The 15,211-nt window shown below is 40.5% G+C and overlaps 1 protein-coding gene across 2 annotated transcripts in view; it reads right to left on the bottom strand.

Annotated features, from left to right (window-relative positions):
- TMCC1 (transmembrane and coiled-coil domain family 1) overlaps positions 1–15,211 on the bottom strand; it is a 109,738-nt gene that overhangs the window by 93,545 nt on the left and 982 nt on the right. For both annotated transcript variants that reach the window (XM_054076337.1, XM_054076343.1), the window contains exons 2-3: positions 12,975–13,212; positions 1,396–1,452 (exon numbers count right to left, since the gene is read on the bottom strand). Coding sequence is in view for 1 of the 2 variants with exons in the window: in XM_054076343.1 (XP_053932318.1) it covers positions 1,396–1,401 (6 nt within the window). In the remaining variant the exon portion in view is untranslated. The remainder of the gene's footprint in view (positions 1–1,395; positions 1,453–12,974; positions 13,213–15,211) is intronic.

The following is a 15,211-nucleotide window of genomic DNA, read 5'->3' as shown; positions in this document are numbered from 1 at the left end:
TCAGTACTTACAGAAAGCAAAACACTGAAACCATACAGGATTTTATCTCAGTAGTTTGAACATGTATAAGCATTGACTTTAAATATATTGGTCAGTTGCAATAACACATCAAATGCGTAGTAATAAACTACATCCCAGAAAAATATATTTACCCATCCTCATGCAGAAATTGTGTGGGAGAACAAAAAAAAAAATCCAACCAACTTTTTATTTTTACCTACTGAACACTTTCTTAACTGATTTCAAGTGCCTTTATGACTAGTATTACGCTTTGACTTTAGAGCTAACTCTTTAATATTTCTTTTTTTTTTCTCATGTAACAGGTTTTCCAGAAAGCTGAATTGAAGGTGTCCACCTAAAGCTTTTTTTGGGGAAAAAAGGCAAACCTGACTTGCCTTTTCATCCAACAGACCAAATGGTTCAGTGTAGAAACCCCAATGGATAAAAAGGACGAGTCCCAGAGTTATTTGGCATATAAAGTACAAACCTGACGGCTGACCCATAACTGCCTTTTCATTTTAGTTAATTCCCTCAGCATTCATTTTTAAGTCAGGACTTAGTGAGGAGCTGTGATTCATTCCAGAGATGCCCAATGCACTCTCTAACCAGTATCTCTTTGATCCCCTGCACACTTTCTATCTGGACAGCTGCTAGTAATAATGCTGATCGTCAAGAACATTACTTCAGTCTAATTGAAGCTCCATGCGTTATCTGTTGGAAACCCTTAGCCTACTTCAAGTAGCCCTGTGGCAATTTCCAAACCAACTTGAAACAAATCAGTATGCAGTCAGCTCAAAAAAAATCACTGCTACCCTGTGTATTCTGTGACTGACTTCTGAAATTACACTCTTAAGAGGCTCCTACAGGGAGCTTTGGTGGTCATCTGCCTATTCTTATTTCCATATGAGTCTGTTGTGAACCTGAAAGACCTTTTCAAATTGCGTATCTGCTATGAAGATCCTTATAACTACTTATTTGCCCTAGTATCTACTTTGGGGGAAAAAAGTACTCATAAATGTGAATAACCATGAATCAGCAGAATTAATTATCACATTTATTTGCACTAGGATTCCAATCTTGAGCTTTTTTTTTTCCCTCACTCATAACAACCTTTGTATGCTGTTTGAGGGAGGAAACTGAGTCCTTTAAAGCATGAAGTTCAAAACCATATATTTCTTACTTATATGAGGATATAATACAACAGGGACAAAATTCACAGTTCCATATACAGTCACACTGAGTAGATGTTATAAAAGCATTACATCCCAGAACATGCTAATATAGTTCTTCATTTGTGCAATTACTTTACAGCAGCAATGGAAAACAAAACAGTTCAAAAGGAGAAACTGGCAAAAACAATATCAGACAGCTGTGAATATATAAACTAGTACTTGCCTCCATCACTTGCCCTTTAGCATGGTTGACATACAGCAGTCCCTCCACTGAACAAAACTGCAAAAGAAATTGGGTATGAGATGCAGTTCTTGGAAATGGGAGGAAAGATGTATGCAAACAACAAAGCGTGCATGGTTCCAGCTTCTAGACCAACCCCCTCCCCCCTCCCATGCATTTAAATGCAAATACCCCTGGAAGCTGAGCTATTTTAAACTTTCAAATACCTGAAGGGATGCAAATATAATTGCAGTTAAAACTGAATCTTACAGAGTTAATCAAGACGTTCTTGTGCAGGAATGTTTTCGTGTGGGGTTTTATGGCCACCAGCATGCACTGAAAGCACTGCTATATTTGAGGGCTCTAGCCTGCAAGGTCAGACTGATTCACATAGATTTTATTTTCTCTTCCTATTTAGTGATTCAAATGTTCTGGGTACAGGTCAAACAGCTCACTCTTGTTTATCTGGAGTTCACCCAACAGAACATGAGAACTGTGAGCACTTTGAAATGCGAGCACCTTTCATTTAATTTCACAAGGAAGCCTCTTGTCACCTTGGCTGAACTGCTACTTGTGTGCAATAGCAAACTCTGCCAAGAGGTCAACAAAGCCAACCCGACTGCTACAGCAATGATCCCTGTCGGAATGGCAGACCACCTACACGCTGAGCCTGGCTATGTGGAGACGCGGCCATGGGTCCAGTCACAGCCTTCACACAGAACGAGGCTGAAGGATTCAAAGGTTTCAGCCCAATCTAAGCGAAGCACACCACGGCCAAGGACCCCATCCTGGCTTTGCTACCCTTTCGCAAGGGAGGGAACAGTATTTCCAAGGGCATTTGATGACCTGTTTGAAGTTCCTGCGTCAAGGCCAAGAGAAGGCCAGATGCTTGCTAGCAGAATACAAAGCATGGCAAGAGTTCAGCTGAGAGCAGATACAATGACTGCATTTCTCTAGCCAGACTCACATATTACCCTGAAACAGCTAAACTGCCCAGACTTCCCAAAAGGTGATTAGTTACTAAACTAGCTCTTGAACACAGGGACACAACCTTCAGAATAAGACTATAAGACTGCACAACTGGGACATTTTGACTACTTTATTACACGTCAGATTCCCACCTCCAAGAAGGCAGCAGAGATAAAGAAAATGTTAGTCAGAGCCACCAAAGTGGGATGCTAGAATGTGAAGAAAGTGATGACAGCAAGCATGAAGAACTTGGAAATATCAATGAACGCATTTTTCAAAAAAGATCTTGACAGAAGAAATAATACATTTCTACAATAGTATGAGTGGAGAATTATGCGCAATGTGTGAAGTACTGTTAACATATGAGGTGCCGCTAACTTAACTTTATGGCCATTCTACTCACCTTTTTTCTTTTTTAGTTTTAATGTTATTCTTTTATCTATAAGAACAGTAAGAGCTTCATAGATTTGTAGCCCACAGTTAGCAAGAATCTGAGGTAGGAGATGCTTCCCATTCCTATATATATCTATATAAGTCTAATATATATTAGACTTATACACTCCATTCACTTATTTGTTAGGGGTGAGTACGCTGCAAGGAAAAGGGGTGGGAGCAGATCCCTGAGGTCACTCCGGAAGCATTAAGAATTGTCCTCCTCTTCCCCAGAGCAGAATTGGGGAGGAAGGGAGAATCACCTTTTCCCATGCCTTTCCCATGCACATTAGCCAACAGTTGTTCCAAAGGGTTCATCAGCAGAAGATTTCACGCGTTTGGATACCAAAACGCATTCATCATTTCTACCATTGCATCCATTAATGGTTCACATGCTTGTACCGTGCAGGGGTAGCATGCTCATAGACACACCAGAAGATGATTTTTCAACATCAATCTCTTCTCAGATCCACATGCTATTGAAACAGTTCCCTCTTAAATTTAACTACTGCTCATCAACAAAATCAATGCACACAGTTTGTTCTTCCTGAAAGCTTAAGTATTAATCCTGTAGATAGAAGAAAATTGCACTCAAGTCAGAGTTGAGCAGATACCAAACATCCTCTTAACAAGTAACAGATCCCTTTTTCCTTCATACTAGTTTTCAGAAGATACATCAGAATCACACATCTCCAATACCACCCATGGGCAACCTCTAAACTACTGCTGTCCTGTAAGAAGTACTGCTTATTGATTGCTGTGAATTTACAGACCAATGGTTCCTTTGCTAAGTTAGAAGTTCACAGTGTAAGAACCAGACACACAAATATGAGAGATTACCTAATCTTCCTTGAGTATTAGGGAACTGCATTAGCTTAAAGCTGAGTGACTGTTTTTCAGAAACATTTCTACTGCTTTACAATACAACAAATTGCCACTGAAGTATTTGCCATCCCTCTTTGAACATTCCAGTAATCCAGTGTTTACGGTGCTGTCTCAGTCAAAGCTATGAAGTAGAGGCCAAGACTTGTCTAAAATTCAGAACTATGCAGAGGTACCAATACATAATCATTAAGTATTTGTTGCATGCCATAATGAAAATCAAAACAAAATATTTCAGCTATATTCCTATAGCATGTGACCTGCAAATTTATTAGAAGACTTTCAGGACTGCTGTGGCATCTAGAGCTTATATTCCATAACAGTCTGACTGTGGGGCAATGTTACTGGTTCCACAATTTAGCAGAGCTTCTTGTTCTTCCCTACAGAAAGCACTTTCTTCACCCCAATGCATTTCTTAGCATCACAAAATATTTATAACTTTAGATTATCGAAGCAGGTGAGCAGTCCGTGAATTTACACTTGGAATGACCCCATATTATGCTGAATTATTGATACTTCCCTAGTCTTCAGATGAAAAAAAAAAAAAGCATACAAAGGTTAAGAAGCTGCCTTAAGGTTATGTAAGACTTCTGGAGCAGAGAACAAAACTCAAAATTTACTGTTACAAGGTTAATGTCATACCCACATGATCCCTCATTGCTGCTACCTTCTGATTCACTCCCGAAAAGCTCATGTACAGTACCCTGTCTGGAACCTACCAAACACACTTAATAATTTTCTTTTCCTAGAAAAGATTACACACAAGCTATTTTCCACTAAATTAATAAAATCAGAGCTTCAAGAAAGCTAAATCAAGGTTTAACTTTGAAAGATTTAATAAAGCCTTCTGATTTTGCCAACAGTCGTATCTACATCACACACATTTTCTAGAAATTTTTTTGTGTACGTACCTAAAAGTTCAGAGACAACATTGAAAATGGAGTCTGCAAGTATTTTATAAGAATGACTTTGATAGATCTGAGTACACGCAAAGAACTTTTATAAAGACCACCTGTTTTCCTAGACATAAGAGGAAAGTTGCCTATTAGCAAGTCTTTCTTTTTAACAAGATGGATTAAAAAAAATCAGTAGTTTCACATTGTCTTCACCACAAGTATGTACACTGCAGTAGAAGTTACACAAGGTTGCAATTTACAACTGTGCAGTTTGCCAAGGGATGAGGAAAGCTGACACTTTCACCTGATTTAGTGGTCCGTTTCACAAAAGCCACATCCGGACCTACTCTTTTTTTCAAACCAAACTGAAAGGAAATCCAAACTGTTGCATTGCCTCGAGAACTCCTCTGCTTTTTGCTAAAGGGAAAAAAAGCTGTAACCATGCTTACATGTTCTACAAATCAGTCAACTGCATAGTCTGAATGGAGTGCTTCACTGGAGGGCATCTGAAGGGGTCATCTCCAATGACCGTTCAAGCAGGGATCTGAAGCTGGCCTTTCACAATACAAGCAGTTCGACAGAAATAGAATTGAAAGAATTTTCAACCTCTCCTGCCCTCTTGCCTCATTTTCAGGTCCACAGCATGACATACCACTACTTTAGCTGTTGTAGGCACAGCTGTTTCCAGGGCTGTTTTGTGAACCAAAAGAAAATTATTAACTCTGCTTTGGAGGAAAATGGAATTGGGGAAAGAATTTGACCACAGAGATGGTTATAACAATTTTGGCAACAAAGGCAGCACAGAGACAAGACACAACTGCTCCAAAATGATGTTTTCAAAAACCCTGTATCTGAAGCTATGGCCACAACAGCTGGAGAGAAAGGAACTCATGTGAGCTTCAGCAAGGACTCAGAAAAAAAAATAACAATAATAAAATCACTTTTGCAGTTTAAATACTTGCATCTTGTAAACAGAGAAACTACCTTCCCTAAAGAAAAACCGTCAAGAAGGATTAAGTAAATATTCAAAATAGTGGGTCTTCCACAAAGAAAAGAGCTCTGTATGTATGTAAATAAGGAACAAATAGACCAGGACAAGAGATAGGTACTGGCTAACATTACCATTAGCAACAAGTCATTTTTTCACTAGATGCCTGCATGCACTCATAATTTGAAGCCAGAGCTCACAACTGAGTAGACAAACAAGGAAGATCTGCTTATTAGCTGCGGGCTTTTTAATAACATGACTTAACTCTCTACAGTCCAGCATGCAGTAAAGTCATAAGTAACTGCAGCATGATTATCAAGGACTCGAGCATGGAAAATGGTGACACAAACACATCAGTCCCAGGTGCACAGCCCTAAACAGGCAGCAGTGCCTGGGTCCATCCTAGCTGCCTGGAGCAACACACACTAAGGCTAAGAGCAAAACCACAGGGAAGCTAAAAGCCCCATACCCCAGAGGGTGGCAAGAGGGTGAAAATCAGATATGTGATGTTCTGGGAAAACGAACAGACAGAAAACGTGGCCACCAGCACAATCTGCTCCCCTGTAAACTCGGAGATGGGAAAATCTTATGCAGACCACGACAAGGAAAAACTGCTACAGCAACACACACTTGTGTCCATCTCATTTAACATATAGTTTTAAGCACTGAGTCATGTTTGTCAAAACAAGCTGCTGTTGTTTGAAGAAATTGCTTTAAGTTGCTTTATCAATTTTCACTATTGCAGCAGCAGAAGTATGTTCCAGTTTCACCACAGCAGATGCAACTGTTCCATTAATGCGGTTAAAATAAAAAATAAAAGCCTACCTTTAAACACCAAATGAGTACTATGCATGCAAAGGTGAAAAGGAAGAACTCAGTTTTTTTTTTTAGCTTCCCTCTCTTTACAGAAATCTTCCACTGGAGCATATTTAGTTCCAAGAAACATCTCAAAGGCTTCTGTGATCACTCGTACTCCTACCATCCACTTTTGCTATTAACATTTGCATTATCTGGATCAGTCTTCAGCATCTAGATAGATGCATTACTAGGCCATGTCAAACATTTTGGCAGGACCTTCTCAGGAGAGGAAGAAGTTGGGGGAAGAGATCAAAGCCGCTTTTATCTTCACAGCCTGTCTGCCAGGAGATGCTGCCACTTTCAATGTGTCAAAGCTGACTCAAATGTCAGGAACAAGTGAACCACGAAGTGGCAATACAGGTATTTTCATTCTACTTCCAAGAAAAGACAAAAGGTTACACTGCAGCTATTTCAGGCATTACAGAGAGACTTTCAAGCATGACAGTCACAAAAAAGAAAAGATGGCCTCTCATTTTAACTCCTAGCAGATTCCTCTGTGACAATGCCAGTACAGAATCTGGCAAGATTTAGCACTTCTACTTCTAAAAGAAAGGTTTATCCAGGCTTGGAGTTATAAGAGGGTTAAAACAAATTAAATTAGTAGTCTTGTAAAGAAAGATATCTACCATCAACCCACGCTACATACGATTTTAACATGTGCTTTTAGCCCTGAATTTTGGAAAGTATATTTACAATGACTTGTGAAAGAAGAAAGTAGAACTAACCTGGCACAGAGTGGTGAAATACTCCCCCTGATGACTCAAAACCAGTACTAATTCTCTGATCTTTCAGAAATGTTGACTCAACTTACTGAGACTAAAAGACAGATCAAACGAATTTTTCATTTGGCTCAGTAAAATCACGCTTTTCCCATTGATTCCGGTGCTCTTAGTATTAGGTATATGAAAGCCTTCCACTGGTACTTAGCATCAAATGAGTTACAAAGTAAAAGTTTAACTTCAAACAGTTTACAACTACTAACTCAAACCATAATCAGTCCCAAAACAGTCTGCTAATCCAAAACACTGATAACCATCCCCACACTGCAACCCAGATCTTTAACACATCTGCTCTAAACACCTCACAGAGGCTGGGAGGACCTACCAGTAGAGGACTACCCTATCCACACCTTTCTGCAGTTGTGCCTAAGAATCTGCTACCAGCTGCCAACAGGCATAATGTGGTTTTAATTTGACTCATTATAGGCACTTCTCCACTTTGTTCACTGAAAATGACGATGTGCACCCCAAGCACGGTAAAGTTTATTTTACTGCTTGTCCATCACTACGGGAGCTTTCTAGTGCAAGTTTTCATATACCAGAAGTATCATCACTGTTGCATATTTAAATATCTTTCCTCATAGAGACAGAATTTTAACTGCAATGTCAGATACATTCAACTTTAGCTGACTACTCTTGAGCAGACTTTTGAAAGGAGTAAAGGCCTACATTTTTTGGACTTAAGCAATAAGAATACTGCTGTTGATCTATGGTCCTTTTCTTCTAATAGATCTAACTATGCCTTTTGAGAGAGACCACACACAAATTGCACAAACACAGCACAGCTAGGCAGCCACGCTGCCAGCTCCTCAATATCCACCTCCACATCCAACTGCACAAAGACAGTAGTTAACTCTGTGATTTTGGTATAAAGAAATTGAGCTTGATGACTTGCTTGCCAATGGGAATCAAGTAGTCATACATTTAAAGCCTCAGCCAAAATCAGAATGTTTCCTCCCACAGTCATGGCAGAATCCATATGAAAAAAATCCACAAAATCCATACCTAAAGCAGAACAAAAAGGGAGCAGATTTGACTGCTTTCTGCAGGCCTGCTTTCTAGCCAGCCAGGCCCCTAGCTCATGTACAAGTAGGTATTCAGGGTGGCTCATACAGGGTACAGCACCTGCTACACAGAGTGGTTCCTCCTCAGGTGCAGGGCTTCACGTTTCCCTTTGTTGAACTTAACGAGCTTCCTGTCTGCAGTTCAGCTATCGATTAATTTCTTAGAACTCTCAGGAGATTGAAATTAACATTTCCTACACTGTTTCAGCTTTAAATCTCAGGGAGCTTTCCTTCCATCACTTTTTCCAGATAGACTTTGCTTAAGCATTAATAGTTACAAATATTTGAGCACCCTTATAGGTGAAAATCTCCCTAACTGATTAAAAAAGGTAAAACTAAAAAGAGGAAAAAAAGAAGGCAATGAGGATTCAAACAAATTAGCTCTTACACACTGGGAAAATTCCTAAACCTGGAACTAGGAGGAAGGAGCCAGCCTGCTCACTGCAGTCTCAGTATTTCTCCCAAGCATGGGCAGCCAAAGATTTCGAGTATCAGCCTTCTTTTAGAATTTGTGGCTTTAAACTTTGCTTTCATTGCCACCTTTGCCTCCTTCAAGGTCTCTTGGGGTATTAGATGTAAGTTTTGCAGGTAAACAGTGTGATCTTAGGTTGGCTCTTCCTTAGCAGTTGACATTTTAACAGAGCAATACCACATCAGAATTTTAAAGGTGCTGCACTGGTGGCAAACTATAAATAAGCATTTCTGTAGTGACATCACCAACAAAAAAAAAAGATGAAGAAAAAATAATTTGAGCAGCACAGATGCAGCTACATGATGAGTACTGAAAGGCCACAATAACAGCTGTTGACAGGAATTCTAACATTTTTTTAAAAAAACTAAATCAGTAACTCCAATTCCGAAACCCCAAGAAATGAACTTTCATCCATCAGAGTAAAAAATGCACATCTTTTTCATACCAATATTGCATCAGGTCAGGTCACAAGATAAACTACTAATTTTTTCCTTCATTGCGCAATAGGTTCCTTCCTTTGACATTTCCGTTCTGAAAGAAGTTGTTTTGAAACTTAAAGTCAAACCCAGTTAAGATCAAGTGTGCTCAGGATGTCCCAGGCTTAGTAAATACCATTTTTCACACCAATTTATTGGTAAATACCTATCAGTTATTCTCCACTGCCACCAAAGGATGTGCATAAATTCAGCTGCAATTTATTATGATCCTTGGTACAAAACTTTTTACAGATTTTTATTGTTGCACCCCTAGTCATCCTCCACTGAAGGCTGCCATCCCCTCTGTGCTGCCAGCTGGCTGTTCAGTTCCCTAAATGCTCTTTAAAGTGATCTAAATTTTAAGAAAAAATACCTAGGGACCAGAGAGGAGGGGGAGAGCAAAAAGTTAGAACTATTTCTTAACTCATTTTAGCAGCAATCAAAAACCATATCTGAATGTTCTCTAAACAGGAATTTGTTGGATTTGCTGTTTATGTTAATATTTGAAGACTTCCTTGGGCAAGCTTACTAGAGAATACACACGGCACACTCTGATAAGAGTAGAGGGAGCCTGTTTTCAGCAGAGGAGAACTGAAGTCGATAGTTATCAGAATGCCCCATGAAAATGGATGCATTCCCAGCAAGTGACAGATGCCAAAACAAAAGAAGCCTCAGTGGGCAATTTTCTTTAGGAGGCCAGAGGAGTTCACAAAGCTAGTAGAGTTTAGTGGTTAGAACTGGCATCTTTTGGGCACTGGGGTTAAATCCAAGCTGATCCGAAAAACTACTGGATGTCTTCAAATGACTCTAGGAGGGTTATCTGCAACACACATCAATATTGCTTTTTAAAAATAAAAAAAGTTTTCTTAGGCTGTGTCAACTAAAGCAGACTCCTTCTAGAGGTGAACACTTGAGATACACATCAAGGAGCTAAGCCAAAAACCACGTGGATTTTTTTTCTTCTCCCACAAACCAGAATTGAACCTGAAGCATTTAAAGGACTTTGGTAAACCAGAACTAAAACTTATTCTTTCAGCACCACAAACCATCTGAAAACCAACATCCGCAGCAAAGGGTGACTTGCATGGAAACTGCTCTGCAGACCAGCAGGAAGCAGCTGTTACAGCCCTGTCATCCTCACCACACACAACACGGTCTCACTTTTCTGCCCTAGGACACTCTCCAGACCAAACAACTCTGCAGACCAAGCATGCAAACTTCTCACAGGTGCTCAAGACAAACTAATCAAGCCTTTCCATTATGAAATGGCTCATATATCCAGTTCACGCTCTTCGCCAGCGAAGAATTTAATGTTAATCAACAACCATCTGGCCACATCAGCCTGCATTTTCCCCTAGCAACAACACAGGGATATCGCACTTTTGAGACCTACTTCTGGATGAGCATGAGGAGACAAACGTGCATGGGTTTTGCAGTGAGCTGCAGCTCCCACCCACAGCACTGGCACAGGCAGGTTCGGCTGGGAACACATCTCAGTGCCTCAGTTTTAAGATGCTGAAAAGAAACAGCTGTGCAACATGAATAGCACCCCAGGTCCAACAGGAACGCTGAAAACCGGCACTAGAGGTTATCCCAACTGAAAGCCAACAGCACCACACACCTTGAAGGGATTGTTCTCCAGCAATGCTTTCACCTTAACTAACTGGTCAACCATTTCTGGGCTGAACCAGGTAAGCTCAGTCATAACAGATCTTGGACAAAAGTTGCTCTTTTTTCATTTCTCAAATTTTAACCATTATTCAGACACATGGTAACACACACTCGCTGGTTCCTACAGACAAGTGATATTACACTTTACTGCTACAACCCACTAAAGTATAAGATCTTGTTCAGCACTCTCCCACAGGCAGCAATGTACAAACACTGAGCCTCCATGAATGCAGTACTTCTAACAATACCAGAAAAGGCTATGGTCTTTTTGTTCACACTAGTACACCTGGAGATCATGAAAAACACATTTATTTGCTAACAGGATAATCACCACAGCAGCTAGCTTCCAAGAAAACAGGACCCAGCAACTCCAGGACAAAGACAGGCCACTATGGAATTTGTTAAGGGAGACCAACCAGCTCAGAAAAACCTGAAATACTGAAATTTGCCAAATTTATCTCTGAAGAAACTGTTAGTAGGTGTCTGCAAATTTCTTATCATATCCCACCACATAAGTTGAGTGAATGGCACTACCATTCAACTCAACATCTCAGTGCCCTTTCACATTCTTTGAAACTTTTTCTCCAGTTTTCACAAAAGCAGCTCACAGGAAACAAAACCACTTTTCAGCCCGATGCTATTTTCGTTTACTAACAAAACCAAATAACAATACTGAGGTTAGACCGAAGAACACATTTAATGTTTGCTGAACTAAGTTCTGCCCACCCGTAAGAGAGATATTTGCCAAGCTACCACTCCTTGATCCTAGCTCTGCTTGTAGGGGAACAACAGGAGGAATAACTGCAGAACAGATAAGGATCACCTCCTCAACCACAGCACTTCACTGCCAATTACAGTTTACACTAGCATTGTAGGCACTGTTCCTATAACAGGAAGGCAAAACGGACAACTGTCAGGCTATTAAGCCAGACAGGTAGGTAGGTTAGATCCGTGTCTCTCCAGTATCTTCTCAGCCTGAATCGCTGGAGCTCATGCATTAAAACTCTTTCAAGAAAAGCGTCTGCTAAACACATATTGCACAGCAACACAGCACGCTGGATGGTTCAGTCAGATATCTACTTTCAGCACATTAAGTCTTTCTTTTTATAAAAAAACAAGACCAATGGATAATTAGTCTCTTCTGGAAGACAGATGTGTTTGCCTACCTTTCACTGTAACTCAAAACTAATTCATAAGACTGCCACTGCCGTGGAGTGTGTTAGCATTAACACCTACATCACAGAAAAGATAACCATGCAAAAGTGGTTTACAAAAGGAGAGTCAACAAATTATATCAGTGCACCATTGCCTCTACTAAGCCCATACAGAGGAAGTTAGCAGACTTCCTTGTTCCAGGTTTAGAATTCAATATGAAAGTACAGCTATAAAACTTTAAGGTAAAATACAGCTGTGCAAGCTGGTGAATTTCAGTGCTTCCTAAACAGCTAAGGTTCTCCATCTCCTGTCCCCTGGATGAGGCAAAGCTGCACAGTCACAAAGTAAAACCCACCCAGATCTGCTAAGTTGCATACCTGACAGGCAGATCGCCCTAAAAGATCACTGCTTTTTGTGAGTAAAACCACTACTGCACTATAACCTGTGCACAGGAAGGCAAGCAAGACGTACGCTTTTTCTAGCCTCCATTGAAGACACTTTCCAGTTCAAGGCAGGTATCTTCTAACTTCATCTGAACACTTTATTTAACCAGAGAAACCACCATTGCCTGCCAGGTGCGATTCAATGACTGGTTAAAGTCTGTCAAATGCTTGGAAGAAGGAAATCTCTACAGACCCTGGTGGCATTTAAGAACTGAACGGATTAGCAGTGAAGGCTCAGGTCACACTACACAAGCAACTCACTCTTCTGAGAGGAATCTTTTGAATATTCCTACAGCAGGTTCAAACAAGGTCACCCTCCATAGAACGCCAGCCGGATATTCTGGTGCTCGTACAGTCTCACTGTGCATACATATATCCCACTGCTAAACAATGGTGCAGATCCATCTGAATCTAGAAAACGTAGGCCTAGAGTTCTCATCCTATAATCAGATGGCCTTTTCTTCCCATTTGCTATAAGTCATGGTAGGCATACATACCTCAAAACTGCTCAGGCTAGCTGGTCTCTTTGCATAGATACGTTCACAGTTGTAATCCAAATGTTTTCAACAGAAGTCTAATTTTAAAAACACTTAGGAGTATAAATTCCACAGGAAAGTCAGGGGAGGGAAGGAGACAATTTATCAGCTTCTACATTTGCACACAGCTGCAGTCAGTAGTGTAGGTCATTTTCAGAGTAAATCTTGGCAACTAAGCTTCTTTGTAGAGGAGAAAGACCTGCCAAAATTAACAAGGGTAGAAGAAACACCATTAACACCTGATAAGCAACAAAACAGCACCACAGGTTCAGAATGTCCTTCAGAGAAAAGAATTAGCTCTTATTTGAAGTTCTGGATTTCTGCTATCTTGGACCTATTTAAAATCAGAAGTGGCCTCTGAAGTTACCTCATATTCCGACTACTTTAACATTATCTCAAGGAGGAAAATTCTCTAAGCATTCAGATAATGTCTGATCAGAACAGAGCAGGCAGCTTCCCAGCTCATTAGATGCCTTGGTGTTCACTGTTTTCACATAGGAATGCTAGTCTGCCTGGTGTCAGACTAAAGAATTAAATTGCTCTCCAAAACAAAGACCAACAGAAAGCGCGATGGAAGTTCAACACAGCTTGAATATAAGGTACATAATTAGGGAATAAACATTTAAGAGTGTTGGCCTACTTCTGAATTTACCTAATTTGGATTTAAGTTAATAACACAAACTCTTTGGGGCAGTGACCATCTACTCTGTATTTGCATTTGACACAGTATGGCAGATTTAGGCTCCAAATCAAAGCTGTTCCATGTTATTGCAATACAAGTTTTTGTACTTTCCATGGAGCAGTAGGATTCTTCTTCACAAATAAAAAGGGTCAGCTAGTTTTGCATTGTCATAAAATGCCTCTGAAAGTACAAAGAGATTTAATTTTGCAAATAAAGACATTTAACTCCATACAATCACTTGCTTCCTTTTTCGCTTTTCCTTCTCTGACCATTATAACACACTTGGCCGAAGAAACAGTTACAAGGATTTGGCAAGGGGAAGCCCCAAACTTTGTAGTAATAAAAAACTTTTTTTTTTTAATGGCATGAAAGTCTGAAGTCCCAATTTATTCCTAATGCAAAAACTACACAAAGTAGATCTTCCTCCACCATTAGTTTGTTTCCACATCAATGGAGTGGGTTTATCAGGCAGCTGAACTGGATGCAGTGGATACAAAGCTCCGATGAACTTGTCCGTTCAGTACAAGAATCCTTTGAGGCTACAGAGACTGCTGAACAGGGCAAGTCCTGCAAGCCTGGGGAGGGGGCCACCATCCGCAAGGTGGAAGGGGACAGACAAGGAAGGGGAGAGAGTTCCCCAGAACTGAGAGAAACAATCCCCTCAGCTAATACACCTGGCTTTCCTCACCACTGGATATTTCCACATGGAAAACTACCTCAAGAAGAGCACGGTCCTGTTGACCAAACTTGAAGCTATCCATAACCTGTTGATCCTGCTTAAGACAGGACCAGCAGTGAACAGCAAGGACAGTGCCACTCTCTCTCCAGACTCCAGAGGACCCTCTTGCTCTGGCTCAGGGCTTTACAACTTCAACAGCCACACTTGCAGCCCAGATATTTGTTCCTATGGACTTCCACCTTGCAGAAAGATAAAATTGTAAGGTTTGGGGCCAAAGAATACTATTTCTGATACAGTGGTAGCTACATTACTCTCCTCCTTCTCTTCTGCACTTCCACCCAGATCCGTATACCTTCATTTCATATCCTTATTTCCTACCTTTACACCTTCTGCCCACCATAAAGCCTCCTTACATTTCCTCACTGATCAAATCTTTCAGTGAAACTGATGCCTCAAACCAGTATATGTGCTTTTTTGCTCACAGTATTCGTTACTAACGTGCACTAGCTACTTCTGGTACCATCGATGACAGCAGCTGCACACACAAGTTAAGCTGACAGTTTCAGTTCTAAGCCTCATAAGTTTTGGTACTTGTAAAGTTCAGAAGCCACTGCTTTACACCTGAAGTTCTCTACTTTAAATGCCTGTTGCTGAAAACCCTTTTTTAGAATGGCAAAATGATAGACTCATAGAAGGGACTTTAAAGACCATCTAGTTCCAACTCCCCTACCACGGGCAGGGACACCTCCCACCACATCAGGCTCACTTCCATGTCAGCACAATGAAATAATCAGTATCTTATTGATCTCAGACAACTAAAGTAGGGAGGAATAGGGG

This window comes from Cuculus canorus, chromosome 11 (assembly GCF_017976375.1).
Source record: "Cuculus canorus isolate bCucCan1 chromosome 11, bCucCan1.pri, whole genome shotgun sequence".
NCBI classification, from domain to species: domain Eukaryota; kingdom Metazoa; phylum Chordata; class Aves; order Cuculiformes; family Cuculidae; genus Cuculus; species Cuculus canorus.
This window is presented reverse-complemented; position numbering and strand designations above follow the sequence as displayed.